General features: G+C 57.5%; 1 protein-coding gene across 3 annotated transcripts in view; it reads left to right on the top strand.

Annotated features, from left to right (window-relative positions):
* The first annotated feature begins 7,111 nt into the window (after positions 1–7,111).
* CHD3 (chromodomain helicase DNA binding protein 3) overlaps positions 7,112–17,638 on the top strand; it is a 59,724-nt gene continuing 49,197 nt past the window's right edge. For all 3 annotated transcript variants that reach the window (XM_033084274.1, XM_033084275.1, XM_033084273.1), the window contains exons 1-5: positions 7,112–7,186; positions 11,978–12,096; positions 14,098–14,286; positions 14,786–14,910; positions 16,997–17,235. In XM_033084274.1, the coding sequence (XP_032940165.1) occupies positions 7,135–7,186; positions 11,978–12,096; positions 14,098–14,286; positions 14,786–14,910; positions 16,997–17,235 (724 nt within the window). In that variant the 5' untranslated portion in view covers positions 7,112–7,134. The remainder of the gene's footprint in view (positions 7,187–11,977; positions 12,097–14,097; positions 14,287–14,785; positions 14,911–16,996; positions 17,236–17,638) is intronic.

Here is a 17,638-nt window from a genome sequence, read left to right as displayed (position 1 = left end):
ATATTTTTTTTTTAGTGCGTGTTTAAAATCACTGAGGGGAGGGGGAAATTGGGCGAAAAAGGGGGGGAAACGGGTAAAAATCGCTTAAAAAAATAAAAAAAAAGAAAAAGGGAAGCGTGCCGAGTATGGAACTAGTTAACCTTTAACAATTTATGCTGATGTCACACTGAGCATGAGTACTGATTAATCCCCCCCCCGAAATATTTTTATGGGAGTGAGAGAGGGGGGGGAGAAGAATAAGGAGAAAGAGAAGAAAAAAAAAAAAAAAAAGCAGAGAGAGAAGAAAAAAAAAAAAAAAAAAAGAAAGAAATAATTTACCGCAGCCATCTTTGTTTTATGCAGAAAAATCTCCGGATTCGGGTCCCCCCCGCCTGGGGCCGCACAAAAAATTTTATCCCTCGCCGAGCCGGGACCTGCGGGAGGGGGAAAAAACCAAAAAAAATGATCATGAATGAAGCCCCCCAAGGCACCAAAAATACCCGAAAATGAACAAATTGGGGATTGTTCGCCTGCTCGGGCTGTAGCGGCGATCGCTGGGGGGGGAGGGTGGGGTGGGGGGAGCTTTGGGGTTGATTATTTTTTAGGGTTTTTTTTTATTTTTTAATTTTTTTTTTTAAATGTGTTTTTAAGGATCGGTGTTTTTTCCGTGGGTCTTGTTTTTTTATTTTTTTTGTTGTTGTTTTTACCTCGCACGGTTGATTTTTAAGGTTTTTTTTGGCGGCTTTTTATTTTTTTTTTTTAATTTTGATTTTTACCCTTTTCAGCTCCTTTCCATCTTTTGTTTATTTTTAACCTTTTTTTTCATTCCCTCGCCTTTTGAAATTGTAACGTTTATTTTTGACTCTCTTCCTTTGCCACATCAGTTTTAAGGTCGATTTCCCCCCTTTTCCTTCCCCTTTTGAAATTTTAATGCCCATTTTTACCCCTTTTTGCCTTCCCTTCCTCCCTTTTCCCATTTTTCCACCCCATTTTTTCATTTCACCCTTCCTTTCCCCTCCAATTTAACTCCTTTCCAATTCTCGCCTTTATTTCTTCCATTCTTCCCCCCGAACGCTTCCCTTTCCTCCTTATTATTATTATTATTATTTTTTAAAAAATATTAATTTAATTTTTTTTCCTCAATTCCCCTCCCCCTTTGGCGGGCTGGGTTTTGTCGCTTTTTTTTTTTTTTTTTGTGCGCGCGTGTATTTTTGAGGCTTTTTTCGCCTCTTTTTCACCCTCCTTCCTCCCCCAAGGTGTGTGTGGGGCAACTTTAAAAAAAAAAAACCTCATTCGGCCATTTTGCGCTTTTTTTTTTTTTTTTTCCCCTCACGAAGGAGGGGGGGGGGCACCCCCCCATTTTCCCTCATTTTTAACCCCTCCCTCCTCCATATTTTTTTACACCCCCCCCCTTTTCTTTACCGGGGTGTGTTTTTTATCATCATCATTATTATTATTTTTTTTTTCTTTTCTCTTTTTGTGTGTGTGTGTGTGCGGGAAGGGGGGGGTGTTTTATTTTAAAATTACACCCGGGGCGGCCATTTTCGCTGCCGGCGCCGTCCCGCCGCCCGCCGCCTCCCGCGCCCTGAGGCGATTTTAACCGATCCGGCCGCTTTTCAACCCAATCCCGCCGCCCCCCCCGCGCCCCCCGCGCGGCCCCGCCGGGCCCGGCCCGGGGGGGGTCGCCCCGTCCCGCCTCTCTCCCTCTTTCTTTCCCCCCTCCCCTCAATTTTCACCGAGCCCCCCTCACCCCTCAGCGGCGGGGGCGGTTTGGGGCGGTGGGAGCGGTCCGGGCCCCCCGCCCCTCACCCCGCCATGGCGTCCCCGCTGAGGGAGGACGAGGAGGAGGAGGAGGAGATGGCGGTGTCCGAGGGGGACGAGGAGGACGACGACGAGGAGGACGACGAGGAAGAGGAGGAGGAAGACGTCGCCGCTGCCGCCGCTGCCGCCGCGCTCTTAGCCGGCCACCGAGGGGCCCCCGACATCTTCGCCGGGCCGGCCCCGGCCCCGCTCCCGCCGCCGCCGCCGCCGCCCCCCGCTCCCGCCGCGCCTGGGCCGCCGGAGGCGCCCGCAGGTACCGCTGGGACCCCCCGAGTGACCCCTCAGAGCCCTAAGAGATTCCCGCAGTTACCGGGAATCCCCCGAGTGACCACTCAGGGCTCCCCGGAGAAACCACCGGGACCCCCCGAGTGACCCCTCAGGGCTCCCCGGAGAAACCACCGGGACCCCCCGAGTGACCCCTCAGGGCTCCCCGGAGAAACCACCGGGACCCCCCGACTGACCCCTCAGGGCTCCCCGGAGAAACAGCCGGGACCCCCCGAGTGACCCCTCAGGGCTCCCCGGAGAAACCACCGGGACCCCCCGAGTGACCCCTCAGAGCTCCCCCAGATCCCCTCAGAGATTCCCTGAGAAATCGCCTGGACCCCCGAGTGACCCCTCAGGGCTACCCCAGATTGCCTCAGAATCTCCCTCATGAATCTCCCTCAGAAATTCATGGAGGAACCGCCGGGACCCCGCGAGTGACCCCTCAGAGCTGCCCCCGATTCCCTCAGAGATTCCCGGAGAAACCACCGGGACCCCTCAAGTGACCACCCCGAGTCCTCAGAGCTTCCCGGAGGATCCGCTGGGACCCCCCGAGTGCCCCCTCAGAGCCCTCAGAGATTCCCGCAGTTACCGGGACCCCCCGAGTACCCCCTCACCCTCGATCCCCTCAGAGATTCCCGCAGTTACCGGGACCCCCCGAGTGCCCCCTCACCCTCGATCCCCTCAGAGATTCCCGCAGTTACCGGGACCCCCCGAGTGCCCCCTCACCCTCGATCCCCTCAGAGATTCCCGCAGTTACCGGGACCCCCCGAGTGCCCCCTCACCCTCGATCCCCTCAGCGATTCCCGCAGTTACCGGGACCCCCGAGCCCCTCAGAGCTTGCCGGGGCCTCTCCCCGAGCTGCCGCTTCCCGGGGGCGCCCTGAGGTACCGAGGCCCCCCCCGATGCTCACCTGTGTCCCCTCAGCTCCTCCCGGCGGCACCGAGCCCCGCTGTCCACTCTGATTCCGTCCTGCGGTCCCCTCAGCTCTTCCCGGAGGTCCCCACAGGTCCCTGAACCCCCCGATCCCCTCAGCGCTCCCAGAGCTCCCCACAGGTCCCTGAACCCCCCGATCCCCGGAGCTCCCCACAGCTCCCTGAACCCCCCGATCCCCTCAGCGCTCCCAGAGCTCCCCACAGGCCCCTGAACCCCCCGATCCCCTCAGCTCCTCCCGGAGCTCCCCACAGACCCCTGAACCCCAGGATCCCCGGAGCTCCCCACAGGTCCCTGAACCCCCCGATCCCCTCAGCTCCTCCCGGAGCTCCCCACAGCTCCCTGAACCCCCTGATCCCCGGAGCTCCCCACAGCTCCTTGGCCTCTCCCGATCCCCGGAGCTCCCCACAGGTCCCTGAACCCCCCGATCCCCGGAGCTCCCCACAGGTCCCTGAACCCCCCGATCCCCGGAGCTCCCCACAGGTCCCGGCACCCCCCGATCCCCGGAGCTCCCCACAGCTCCTTGGCCTCCCCCGGTCCCCGGAGCTCCCCTCAGCGCTCCCGGAGCTCCCCACGGGTCCTTGGCCTCCCCCAATCCTCGGAGCTCCCCACAGCTCCTTGAACCCCCCGATCCCCGGAGTTCCCCACAGCTCCTTGAACCCCCCGATCCCCGGAGTTCCCCACAGCTCCTTGAACCCCCCGATCCCCGGAGTTCCCCACAGCTCCTTGGCCTCCCCCGATCTCCCCACAGCTCCTTGGCCTCCCCCGATCCCCGGAGCTCCCCACAGCTCCTCGGCCTCCCCCGATCCCCGGAGCTCCCCACAGCTCCTCGGCCTCCCCCGATCCCCGGAGCTCCCCACAGCTCCTTGGCCTCCCCCGATCCCCGGAGCTCCCCACAGCTCCTCGGCCTCCCCCGATCCCCGGAGCTCCCCACAGCTCCTCGGCCTCCCCCGGTGCCCTCAGCGCTCCCGGCCGCAGCGGGTGGGGTGTGAGGGGAGGGAGGTGTTTGTAAACAAGCGCCGGTGTCGCCGTGAGTGTCGCCGTCAGTGTCGCCGTGCGGCCACCGCTGTGTGGGGACACCTCCCAGTGCACGCTGCCTGAGGGGACGCGGTGGTGGCAGGAGGAGAGGGGACACCTGAGGGGACACCTGAGGTGGCTCTGGGGTGACGGGAGCTGGTGGTGCCCTGCCAGGACCCGGTATAGACCCCATCCTGTGGGTGATGGGGGCTGGTGATGCCCCTGCCAGGACCCAAAGTGGGTACAGACACCATGATGTGGATGATGGGGGCAGTGGTGCCCTGCCAGGACCTAAAGTGGGTGTTGAATGCTGTGGAGTGGGATGATGTCCCTGCCAGGACCCAAAGTGGGTGCTGACCCCATCCTGTGGGTGATGGGGGCTTCAGGTCCCCTGCCAGGACCTAAAGTGGGTGCTGACCCCATCATGTGGATGACGCCCCTGCCAGGACCTGAAGTGGTTGTTGAACTCCATCCTGTGGGTGATGGGGGCCAGTGGTGCCCTGCCAGGACCTAAAGTAGGAGTTTAACGCTGTGGAGTGGCATGATGTCTCTGCCAGGACCTAAAGTTGGTGTTGAACCCCATCCTGTGGGTGATGGGGGCTGCAGATCCCCTGCCAGGACCTAAAGTGGGAGTTGAACCCCATCCTGTGGGTGATGGGGGCCGGTGTTGCCCTGCCAGGACCTAAAGTGGGAGTTGAACCCCATCCTGTGGGTGATGGGGGCTGGTGATGCCCTGCCAGGACCTAAAGTGGGAGTTGAACCCCATCCTGTGGGTGATGGGGGCCGGTGTTGCCCTGCCAGGACCTGTTGAACCCCTGTGGGTAACGGGTGTTGCTGTGCATCTGCCAGGACCCAGAGCTGTTTTATGGGGCGTTGGGGGCTGTGGGTACCTGACAGGACCCGGCTCAGCTGTTGCACCCCATACTGAGCTCTTGGAGGTTCTTTTTTCCCCTTCCAGGACCCTGAATTGATTGTTTTTACCCCATTTTTGAGGTGTCTGGAGTTAATTTTTCCCCTTCCAGGACCCTGAAATGATTGTTTTACCCCATATTGAGCTGTTTGAGGGTCATTTCTCTCCTTCCAGGACCTGAATCACCCATTTTTGAGCTGTCTGGAGTTCATTTCTCCCCTTCCAGGACCTGTTTTACCCCTTTCTGAGCTGTTTGGGTGCCAGTGCCCTCAGGTGTGACCTTCCAGGACCTGCCAATTCCCCTCTGATCAGTGCCAGGAGCTCACAGGGTTTTATTGTTTTATCATTATTTGATTGTTTTATTGCATTTTATCCTCTTTTATCGGGGTTTATTTTATTTATTTTATTTATTTATTTTATTTATTTTATTGACCAGCTTTGATTTCCCCCTCCCTGCTGTTTTTCCATTCAAATTCACAATTTTTGACTAAAATTAAAACTTTTTCCCATTCTGAATTAAATTTCTTGGAATTTTTTTCCTAGTTTGGCCTCCAGCTGATGAGGAGAAAAAACCCAGAGGGGTCGGTTTGGTTTAAAAAATCAACTTTAAAGTGAAACCACTCACTTTGAAAAGGCTCAGAAATGGATAAATTCAGATTTTAAACACTTGGTTTTTCTGAAAAAGATTAAAAATGAGTCAAAATGGGATTTATTTCCCAAAAAAATGCTTAGAAATGTGTTAAATGTGGGCCAGAAGTCCCCAGAAATTGGTAAATTTATATTTAAATCTTTTTTAAAATTGGTAAATTTATATTTTAATCTTTTTTTAAAATTGTTAAATTTATATTTTAATTTATTTTTGCCCCCAAAAGCTCAGAAATGGGTAAATGTGGATTTTAGGGGCTCCCAAGAACGAATGAATTCAGATTTTAGAACAATTCCTGTTTCTGGAAAAGCTTAGAAATAAATGATTTTAAATTTCCAACTCCTGCTTTTCCCGAGGATTGTTCCAAAAATGAGAAAAATTTGGATTTTAATTTTCTTTTTTTCCCCTCAGCCGCTTTTCCTTTGCTTTTTTTTGCACTTTTTGGCCAATTCCTGAATTATTTTCCCTCTGATCCCCACGTGGGCCACAGAGACACCCCCAAACCAACCCGAAATTCACTTTTTAAAACTTTTCCTCCGAAAAAACCAAACCCAAATCCCATTTTTTACCCATTTTTCCTCCCTCCAACCCCTCCAATCCTCATTTATTTTATATTTTCCCCTCTCAACCCCCATTTTTTAAAACTTTTTCCTCCCCAACCCCCCCAAAATCCCGATTTTTATTAAATTTTCTCTCCCTGGAGCAGAAGTTTTACCCAAATTCCCCTTTTTTCCCCTGGATTTGAGGTGAAATTTTTCTTTTTTCCCCCATTTTCAACTCCTCCCCCTCCTCCACAGCCCAAACTTGTTGGTTTAGGTTTTTTTTAATCCTTTTTTATCCTTTTTTTCCATTTTTTCCGTTTTCAGCGCAGAACAATGGCGAGAACGGGGGGGGGAAAAAGCACCAAAACCGCCCAAATTTTCCTTAAAAAAACCCAAAAAAACCCAAAAAAACCCAAACCACCCCAAAAATCAAAGCTAAACTCGAGATTTTCCAGGATTTTTGGGAGCCCAGGCCCGACCTGCCGGGAAAACCGAGGGAAAACCACCCCAAAAAATCGGAAATTTGGGATTTTTGCAGCGCCTCCCTCCCCTCTGCGCCTTTTCCCCGCTTTTTTTTTTTCCCTTTTCCCCCCATTTTGGAGCTCCCCTCCCTCTTTCTTTGTTCCAACTCCTTCCTCCCCTTTGCCGGAATCACTCCCCCTTTTTTTTTTTCTTTTTTTTTTATTGTGGTTTTCTCTACATATTTTCCATTTTTCCACCTATCCCCCCCTTCTCCTTTCTCATTTCCCCCCCTCATTTCCCCACTCCCGCTCTCACTTCAATCCCTCTCCCCCCTCCCCTTCCCCTGGGATGTTCTATATTTGAATTTTTCACCCTTTTTTCCCTTTTTCTCCCCTTTTTTCTCGAGGTGTGGGAGCGTCACGTGTGTGGAAAATTCTGGTTGATGCTTTTCCAGCGCGCCCCGCGCATGTCCGGTGGGACGGGGGGGGTCGGAATTGGGGAGGGGGGGGGCACCAAAAAACCCCAAAAAAACCCCAAAAAAACCCCCAAAAAAACCCCAAAAAATGGCAGGAGCGCTCCCCGGCAGCGGCCGCGTGTCCCCGGCAGCACCCCCAGGTGAAGGGTTGGGGTGAAAAAACAACAAAAAAGGGAAATTGGGAAAAAAAACCAGCGAGAAACGGGAGGGGGAGGGAACGGGGCGGGCTGGGCCTGGGCGCTGCCGCCATGGTAAAAACGGGGCGGAAAAAGGGAGCTTGGGGGGTTTAATTTAAATTTTAATTTAAATTTAATTTTAATTTTTTATTTTTTAATTTAATTTTGTATTTATTTTGATTTTTCCCCCGCGCCGCCGGTGGTCCCCGCGCCCGGCCGGGCTGGCAGGCGGCGCTGCCAAGGGATTAAGGCTGGAATGTGACCCCGGTGTCGCTTCCTGTCCCCACGCCAGCCTTGGCACCGCTGTCACCCCCCGCCTGTGGCTCTGGGTGTCCCCCTGGGGACACCGCGGCTCCTCCCCCGGTGACAGATGTGACACCTCGCTGTCGCCAAAGCCGCGGGGACAGCCCGGGGCCGTGACACGGATGCGGTGTCACCGCCTGGGGACAGCCCGGGCAGGGCTCGGTGGTGGCTCTGTCACAGCGCGGTGGTGGCTCTGTCACAGCCCGCTGGTGGCTCTGTCACTGTCACAGCTCGGGGATGCCGGTGGCCCTCGGCCAAGGGCTTGGGAAATCCTCTGCTGGCGGTTGGTCACCGTCACCGTGACACCGGTGTCCCCATGGGAGGGGTTGGGGAATCCTCTGCTGGCAGTGAGTGTCACCCTCGTGGTGACACTGCTGTCCCCAGAGTCCCCAGTGTGAGGGTCAGGGAATGCTCTGCTGTGCTGGCATTGGTGACACTGCTGTCCCCAGAGTGAGGGGTTGGGGAATCCTCTGCTGGCAGTGAGAGTGTCACCCTCGTGGTGACACTGCTGTCCCCAGAGTGAGGGGTCGGGGAATGCTCTGCTCTGCTGGCATTGGTGACACTGCTGTCCCCAGAGTGAGAGCTGGGGAATGCTCTGCTGGCAGACAGAGTGTCACCCTCATGGTGACACTGCTGTCCCCAGAGTCCCCAGAGTGAGAGCTGGGGCATCCTCTGCTGTCACTTGGTCACTGTCACAGTGACACTGCTGTCCCCATGGGAGGGTCAGGGAATGCTCTGCTGTGCTGGCATTGGTGACACTGCTGTCCCCAGAGTGAGAGCTGGGGAATGCTCTAGTGGTGTTTGGTCACTGTCACGGTGACACTGCTGTCCCCAGAGTGAGGGTCAGGGAATCCTCTGCTGGCATTGGTGACACTGCTGTCCCCATGTGAGGGTCAGGGAATGCTCTGCTGTGCTGGCATTGGTGACACTGCTGTCCCCAGAGTCCCCAGAGTGAGAGCTGGGGAGTGCTCTGCTGGCATTGGTGACACTGCTGTCCCCGTGTGAGAGCTGGGGAATACTCTACTGGCATTGGTGACGCTGCTGTCCCCCATGGGAGGGTCAGGGAATGCTCTGTCATCACCTGGGTCACTGTCACGGTGACACTGCTGTCCCCAGAGTGAGGGAATGCTCTGCTGGCAGTGAGTGTCACCCTCGTAGTGACACCGGTGTCCCCAGAGTCAGGGAATCCTCTGTTATCACTTGGTCACTGTCACAGTGACACTGCTGTCCCCATGGGAGGGGTTGGGGAATCCTCTACTCTGCTGGCATTGGTGACACTGCTGTCCCCATGTGAGGGTCAGGGAATGCTCTGCTGTGCTGGCATTGGTGACACTGCTGTCCCCAGAGTGAGGGTCAGGGAATCCTCTGCCGTCATTTGGTCACTGTCACAGTGACACTGCTGTCCCCAGAGTCCCCAGAGTGAGGGTCAGGGAATCCTTTGCTGGCACTGGTGACACTGCTGTCCCCATGTGAGGGTCAGGGAATCCTCTGCTGTACTGGCACTGGTGACACTGCTGTCCCCAGAGTGAGGGAATGCTCTGCTGGCGGTGTCACTCTCGTAGTGACACCGGTGTCCCCAGAGTCAGGGTCAGGGAATCCTCTGTCATCACCTGGGTCCCTGTCACAGTGACACTGCTGTCCCCAGAGTGAGAGGTAGGGAATCCTCTGCTGGCATTGGTGACGCTGCTGTCCCCGTGGGAGGGTCAGGGAGTGCTCTGTCATCACTTGGTCACTGTCACGGTGGCATTGCTGTCCCCACACGAGGGCTGGGGAATCCACTGCTCTGCTGGCATTGGTGACACTGCTGTCCCCATGTGAGGGTCAGGAAATGCTCTGCTCTGCTGGCATTGGTGACACTGCTGTCCCCAGAGTGAGAGCTGGGGAATCCTCTGCTGGCAGTGAGTGTCACCCTCGTGGTGACACTGCTGTCCCCATGAGAGGCAGGGAATCCTCTGCTCTGCTGGCATTGGTGACACTGCTGTCCCCAGAGTGAGAGGCAGGGAGTCCTCTGCCATCATTTGGTCACTGTCACGGTGACACTGCTGTCCCCAGAGTCCCCAGAGTGAGAGACAGGGAATCCTTTGCTGGCGCTGGTGACACTGCTGTCCCCATGTCAGGGTCAGGGAATGCTCTGCTGTGCTGGCATTGGTGACACTGCTGTCCCCATGTGAGGGTCAGGGAATCCTGTGTTATCACTGGGTCACTGTCATGGTGACACCAGTGTCCCCATGGGAGGGTTGGGGAATCCTCTGCTCTGCTGGCACTGGTGACACTGCTGTCCCCATGGGAGGGTTTGAGAACCCTCTGTTATCACTTGCTCACTGTTACGGTGACACTGCTGTCCCCAGAGTCCCCAGAGTGAGAGGCAGGGTGTTTGGTCACCGTCACGGTGACATTACTGTCCCCATGTGAGGGTCAGGGAATCCTCTGCCGTCATTTGGTCACTGTCATGGTGACACTGCTGTCCCCAGAGTCCCCAGAGTGAGGGAATTCTCTGCTGGCAGTGAGTGTCACCCTCATAGTGACGCCGGTGTCCCCAGAGTCAGGGAATCCTCTGTTATCACAGGGCCACTGTCACAGTGACACTGCTGTCCCCATGTGAGGGTTGGGGAATCCTCTGCTCTGCTGGCATTGGTGACACTGCTGTCCCCAGAGTCCCCAGAGTGAGGGTCAGGGAATCCTCTGCTCTGCTGGCACTGATGACACTGCTGTCCCCAGAGTCCCCAGAGTGAGGGTCAGGGAATCCTCTGCTGGCATTGGTGACACTGCTGTCCCCATGGGAGTGTCAGGGAGTCCTCTGCCATCACCTGGTCACTGTCACGGTGACACTGCTGTCCCCTGGGCCCAGTGACTGGGAAATTCTCTGCCATCATTTGGTCGCTGTCACTTTGTCACCGGTGTTTGGTCACTGTCACTTTGTCACCGGTGTTTGGTCAGTGTCACAGTGTTTGGTCACTGCTGTCCCCACAGTGACAGCTTCCCCCTCTGAGCAGTTGATCCCTCGTTGTTTTGGGAATAAAAAGGAGGAAAAAGGGATTTTTCTTGTGGAAAAACAAAAAAAAAAAGTTGGGATTTGTCCCCAAATGTTCCTTTAAATCCGACCCAGGGCCGGTTGGTTTGGGGTGAAAAATGGGGTTAAAGGTCACTGGGGCTGTGAGGGTCCTGTCCCTTTTTGGGAGGGGTTAAAGGTCACTGGGGCTGTGAGGGTCCTGTCCCTTTTTGGGAGGGGTTAAAGGTCACTGGGGCTCTGAGGGTCCTGTCCCTTTTTGGGAGGGGTTAAAGGTCACTGGGGCTCTGAGGGTCCTGTCCCTTTTTGGGAGGGGGCATCCCTGTCACCTGTGGGTCACCTCAGTGTGGCCACCTGTCCCCATGTGTATCCCCGTGTGTGTCACCATCCTGGGGACCTCAGTGTGCTCACCTGTCCCTGTCCCCGTGTGTGTCACCATCCTGGGGACCTCAGTGTGCTCACCTGTCCCTGTCCCCGTGTGTGTCACCATCCTGGGGACCTCAGTGTGCTCACCTGTCCCTGTCCCCGTGTGTGTCACCATCCTTGTGGCTGTGGAGGAGCTCTGGCACAGCCATCTGTCCCTGTCCCCATTCTGTCCCTTTCCCTGTCTCTGTCCCCATCCTGTCCCTGTCCCCATTCCTGTCCTCCCTGTCCCCATCCCTGTCCTTATCTCTGTCCCTGTCCTTATCTCTGTCCCTGTCTTTGTCTCTGTCCCTGTCCCCATCCCGTCCCTGTCCCCATCCCTGTTCCCTGTTCCTGTCCCCATTCCTGTCCCCCATCCCTGTCCCTGTCCCCTGTAACTGTTTTGTGTCCCTGTCCCCATCCCTTGTCCCTGTCCTCATCCTTGTCCCCATCCCTTGTCCCCATCCTGTCCCCACCCCCTGTCTGTCCCCACCGATGGCTGATGTCCCCATGTCCCCATCCTGTCCCTGTCCCCATGGCTGATGTCCCCGTGTCCCCATCCTGTCCCTGTCCCATCACCACCCCCTGACTGTCCCCATGGCTGATGTCCCCGTGTCCCCATCCTGTCCCTGTCCCCATGGCTGATGTCCCCGTGTCCCCATCCTGTCCCTGTCCCATCACCACCCCCTGACTGTCCCCATGGCTGATGTCCCCGTGTCCCCATCCTGTCCCTGTCCCCATGGCTGATGTCCCCATGTCCCCATCCCCTGACTGTCCCCATCCTGTCCCTGTCCCCATGGCTGATGTCCCCGTGTCCCCATCCCCTGGCTGTCCCCACCCCCTGGCTGTCCCCACTGACACCTGGTGTCCCTGTGTCCCCACCCCCTGACTGTCCCCACTGACACCCGATGTCCCCGTGTCCCCACCCCCTGGCTGTCCCCACTGACACCCGATGTCCCCGTGTCCCCATCCCTGTCCCCATCCCCTGGCTGTCCCCATCCTGTCCCTGTCCCCACTGACAGCCGATGTCCCCGTGTCCCCAGACGGTGACGAGGAGCTGCTGCGGGGCCTGGAGGGGGCGCTGGGGGTGAAGAAGAAGAAGAGGGGCCCCCGCAAACAGAAGGAAAACAAACCTGGAAAACCCCGGAAAAGGAAAAAGCTGGTGAGTGCTGCTGGGGCTGCTGCTGGGTTCAGGGCTCTCTGCGTGCCTGAGGGGTTTGGGGGGGCTTTGGGGTGTTTTTGGGGTGGGTTTGGGGTGTTTGGGGGTGGTTTTGGGGTGGTTTTGGGGTGGTTTTTGGGGTGGTTTGGGGTGCCCAGGTGAGCGAGGATGAGCTGGAATCAGAACAGGATGAGTACCCAGGGGTGGAGTTCTGGGATGGGGGTCCTGGTGTGAGGTCCTGGTGTGGCTCAGGGGGTCCTGGTGTGGTTTAGGGATTCCTGGTGTGGCTCAGGGGTCTCAGGGTGCCTGACAGGTTTTGGGGTTTTTTTGGGATGTTTTAGGGTACCCAGGTGAGCGAGGATGAACTGGAGTCAGAACGGGATGAGTACCCAGGGGAGGAGCACTGGGATTGGGATTCCTGGTGTGGCTCAGGGAGTCCTGGTGTGATTTATGGGGTCCTGGTGTGGCTCAGGGGTCTCAGGGTGCCTGACAGGTTTTGGGGTGTCTGTGGTGTTTTTGGGGTGCCCAGGTGAGCGAGGATGAGCTGGAGTCAGAACGGGATGAGTACCCCCGGGAGGAGTTCTGGGATTGGGATTCCTGCTGTGATTTATGGGGTCCTGCTGTGGCTCAGGGGGTCCTGGTGTGGCTCAGGGGTCTCAGGGTCACTGAGAGGAGGGATCTCAGGGTGCCTGACAGGTTTTGGGGTTTTTTTAGGATGTTTTGGGGTGTCCAGGTGAGCGAGGATGAGCTGGAATCAGAACAGGACAAGTATCCAGGGGAGGAGCACTGGGATTGGGATTCCTGGTGTGGCTCAGGGGGTCTTGGTGTGATTTATGGGGTCCTGGTGTGATTTATGGGGTCCTGGTGTGGTTTAGGGGATTCCTGGTGTGGTTTAGGGATTCCTGGTGTGGCTCAGGGGTCTCAGGGTGCCTGACAGGTTTTGGGGTGGTTTCGGGTGTTTTTGGGGTGCCCAGGTGAGCGAGGATGAGCTGGAGTCAGAACGGGATGAAAACCCAGGGGTGGAGTCCTGAGATGAGGGTCCTTGTGTGGGGTCCTGGTGTGGGGTCCTGGTGTGGCTCAGGGGTCTCAGAGTCACTGAGAGGAGGGGTCTCAGGGTGCCTGACAGGTTTTGGGGTTTTTTTTTAGGGTGCTTTGGGGTGTCCAGGTGAGCAAGGATGAGCTGGAATCAGAAGGGGATGAGAACCCCTGAGAGGAGTGCATGGATGGGGGTCCTGGTGTGGTTTATGGGGTCCTGGTGTGGCTCAGGGAGTCCTGGTGTGGTTTAGAGGTCTCAGGGTCACTGAGAGAAGGGGTCTCAGGGTTCCTGACAAGTTTTGGGGTTTTTTTTAGGGTGTTTTTGGGGTGCCCAGGTGAGTGAGGAATCAGAACGGGATGAGTACCCAGGGGTGGAGTACTGGGATTGGGATTCCTGCTGTGATTTATGGGGTCCTGGTGTGGCTCAGGGGTCTCAGGGTTCCTGACAGGTTTTGGGATATTTTTTGGGGTGCCCAGGTGAGTGAGGATGAGCTGGAGTCAGAACGGGATGAGTACCCCCGGGAGGAGTACCAGGATTGGGATTCCTGGTGTGATTTATGGGGTCCTGGTGTGATTTATGGGGTCCTGCTGTGGCTGAGGAATCTCAGGGTGCCTGACAGGTTTTGGGATATTTTTTGGGGTGCCCAGGTGAGCGAGGATGAGCTGGAGTCAGAACGGGACGAGTACCCCCGGGAGGAGCACTGGGATTGGGGTTCCTGCTGTGATTTATGGGGTCCTGCTGTGGCTGAGGGATCTCAGGGTTCCTGATGGATTTTTTGGGTGCCCAGGTGAGCGAGGATGAGCTGGAGTCAGAACGGGACGAGTACCCCCGGGAGGAGTACAGAGATTGGGATTCCTGCTGTGATTTATGGGGTCCTGCTGTGATTTATGGGGCCCTGCTGTGATTTATGGGGTCCTGGTGTGGCTGAGGGATCTCAGGGTTCCTGATGGATTTTTTGGGGTGCCCAGGTGAGCGAGGATGAGCTGGAGTCAGAACGGGACGAGTACCCCCGGGAGGAGTACCGGGAGAAGTCGGAGAGCGGCGGCAGCGACTCGGGCGGGGCCGCGCGGAAGCGGCGCAGGAAGCACCGCGAGAAGAAGGAGAAGAAAACCAAGAGGAGGAAAAAGGCCGATGATGAGGGGGGGCAGAAGGTCAAGGTACGGCCTGGGGGGGCACCCAAAGGTGGGGGAGGCACCCAAAGGTGTGGGGGGGGCACTGGGGGCTCCCTCAGTGCAGGGAATTGGGGATTCTGTGGGGTCCTGACAGCTGGGGGGGCTCTGTCCCTGTGGGGTCCTGTCACCTGTGTGGGGTTCTGTCACCTGTGTGGGGGTCCCTGGAAGGTTCTGTGACTCTGTGGGGTTTTGTCACCTGTGTGGGGTCCCATGGTGGTCCCAATACCTGTGTGAGGGTCCCAGGGGGGTCCCATCCCAGCTCCCTGTGGTGATCCCAAAACCTTTTGGGGGTCTCATGTCCCCCCTGGTCCCCATGGGGGTCCCGTTACCCCCGTTGGGATGTGCAACTGTGCTGACAGCTGGGATGTGTTTGCTTCTCCTCCTCTCTGTCCCTGTGTCCCCCCCTGTCCCCTGTGTCCCCGCCCTGTCCCCCCCTGTCCCCTGTGTCCCCCCCCCTGTCCCCCATGTCCCCCTGTCCCCGCAGGCGGTGGAGCAGAAATCCTCGGCGCAGCTGCTGGGGGCCTGGGGGCTGGAGGACGTGGATCACGTGTTCACCGAGGAGGATTATCACACCCTCACCAACTACAAGGCCTTCAGCCAGTTCATGAGGTGGGGCTGGGGCGCCCCGGGGGCCTGGGGGGGTCTGGGGGGGTCCTGGGGGGGTCACTCTGGGTGTTTGGGGGGGTCCTGGAGGGTCACTCTGGGTGTCTGGGGGCGTCCTGGAGGGTCCCCATGGGTGTCTGGGGGGTCCTGGAGGGTCACTCTGGGTGTTTGGGGGTCCTGGGGGTGTCTGGGGGGTCATGGAGGGTCCCCATGGGTGTTTGGGGCCACCCTGGAGGGTCACTCTGGGTGTTTGGGGGCACCCTGAGGGGTCACTCTGGGTGTCTGGGGGCACCTCGGAGTTTTGGGAGGATCCAGAGTGACCCCAGGGCCATCCTGAGTGACCCCTGGGATCCTGAGTGACCTCAGGACCATCCTGAGTGACCATGGGATCATCCCAGGATCCTGAGTGACCCCTGAGATCCTGAGTGACCCCTGAGATCCTGAGTGATCCCTGAGATCCTGAATGACCATGGGATCATCCTGGGATCCTGTGTGACCCCTGGGATCCTGAGTGGCCCCAGGGATCTTGAGTGACCCCTGGGATCCTCAGTGACCCCAGGGATCTTGAGTGACCCCTGAGATCCTGAATGACCATGGGATCATCCCGGGATCCTGAGTGACCCCAGGGCCATCCTGAGTGACCCCTGAGATCCTGAATGACCATGGGATCATCTTGGGATCTTGAGTGACCCCAGGAATCCTCAGTGACTCCAGGGCCATCTCAGGATCCTGAGTGACCCCAGGGATCCTGAGTGACCCCAGGACCATCCTGGAGTCCTGAGTGACCCCAGGAATCCTGAGTGACCCCAGGGATCCTGAATGACCATGGGATCATCTTGGGATCCTGAGTGACCCCTGGGATCCTGAGTGGCCCCAGGGATCTTGAGTGACCCCTGAGATCCTGAATGACCATGGGATCGTCTTGGGATCCTCAGTGACCCCAGGAATCCTCAGTGACCCCAGGAATCCTCAGTGACTCTAGGGCCATCTCAGGATCCTGAGTGACCCCAGGAATCCTCAGTGACCCCAGGGCCATCCTGGGATCCTGAGTGACCCCAGAGATCCTGAGTGACCATGGGATCATCTTGGGATCCTGAGTGACCATTCTGGGATCCTGAGTGACCTCAGGGATCCTGAATGACCATGGGAACATCCTGGGATCTTGAGTGACCCCAGGGATCCTGAGTGACCATGGGGCCATCCTGGTATCCTCAGTGACCCCAGGGATCCTGAGTGACCATGGGGATCCTGAGTGACCCCTGAGATCTTGAGTGACCATGGGATCATCCCGGGATCCTGAGTGACCATGGGGATCCTGAGTGACCATCCTGGGATCCTGAGTGACCCCAGGGATCTTGAGTGACCCCAGGGCCATCCTGAGTGACCCCAGGGCTATCCTGGGATCCTGAGTGACCCCTGAGATCCTGTGTGACCCCAGGGATCCTCAGTGACCCCAGGAGTATCTCAGGTTCCAGAGTGACCCCAGGGTCCAGAGTGACCCCAGGAATCCTCAGTGACCCCAGGGCCATCTCAGGATCCTGAGTGACCCCAGGGATCCTGAGTGACCCCAGGAATCCTCAGTGACCCCAAGACCATCCTGGGATCCTGAGTGACATCTGGAATCCTGAGTGACCCCAGAGATCCTGAGTCACCCCAGTGCCATCCTGGGATCCTGAGTGACCCCTGGGATCCTGAATGACCATGGGATCATCCCAGGATCCTGAGTGACCCTGGGGATCCTGAGTGACCCCTGAGATCCTGAGTGATCTCCAGGGATCCTTAGTGACCCCTGAGAACCTGAGTGACCCCAGGACCATCTCAGGATCCTGAGTGACCTCGGGGATCCAGAGTGACCCTGGGGATCCTGAGTGACCCCAGGGCCATCCTGAGTGACCCCAGGACCATCCTGGGATCCTCAGTGACCCCCGGGGATCCAGAGTGACCTCGGGGATCCAGAGTGACCCTGAGGATCCTGAGTGACCCCAGGGATCCTGAGTGACCCCAGGGCCATCCTGGGATCCTGAGTGACCCCTGGGATCCTGAGTGACCCCAGGGATTCTAAACCCCCACCCCCCCCCCACCCCCCTTGCAGACCCCTGATCGCCAAGAAGAACCCCAAAATCCCCATGTCCAAGATGATGACCATCCTGGGGGCCAAGTGGAGGGAGTTCAGCGCCAACAACCCCTTCAAGGGCTCGGCAGCCGCCGTGGCAGCGGCAGCAGCGGCAGCAGCGGCGGCCGTGGCCGAGCAGGTGTCGGCAGCCGTGGCCGCCGTGGCCCCCGAGGCGCCGCCGCCGCCCCTGCGCAAGGCCAAGACCAAGGAGGGCAAAGGTGGGGACCCCTCCCCACACTGGGAGGGGGTTTGGGGGGTGAGGGGGGTTTGGGGGTCACTGGTGGAGATTGGGAGGGGGGTCCTGAGGGATTTTGGGGGGTGCTGAGGGGTCTCTGGGGAGTTTTTGTGGGATTTTGAGGGGTCACTGGGGTGATTTGGGGGTCCTTGGGATGGTTTGGGGGGGTCCCTGGGATGGTTTGGGGGGGTCACTGAGGTGGTTTGAGGGGTCCCTGAGGTGGTTTAGGGTGTCACTGAGGTGGTTTGGTGGGGGTTGGAGATTTGGGGGTCACTGGTGGAGATTGGGAGGGGGAGTCCTGAGGGATTTTCGGGGGTATTGAGGGGTCCCCGGGGTGGTTTGGGGGGGGTCACTGGGGTGATTTGGGGGTCCCCTGTGGAGTTTTG

This window comes from Catharus ustulatus, chromosome 37 (genome assembly GCF_009819885.2).
Source record: "Catharus ustulatus isolate bCatUst1 chromosome 37, bCatUst1.pri.v2, whole genome shotgun sequence".
In the NCBI taxonomy this organism is placed as follows: Eukaryota; Metazoa; Chordata; class Aves; order Passeriformes; family Turdidae; genus Catharus; species Catharus ustulatus.
This window is presented reverse-complemented; position numbering and strand designations above follow the sequence as displayed.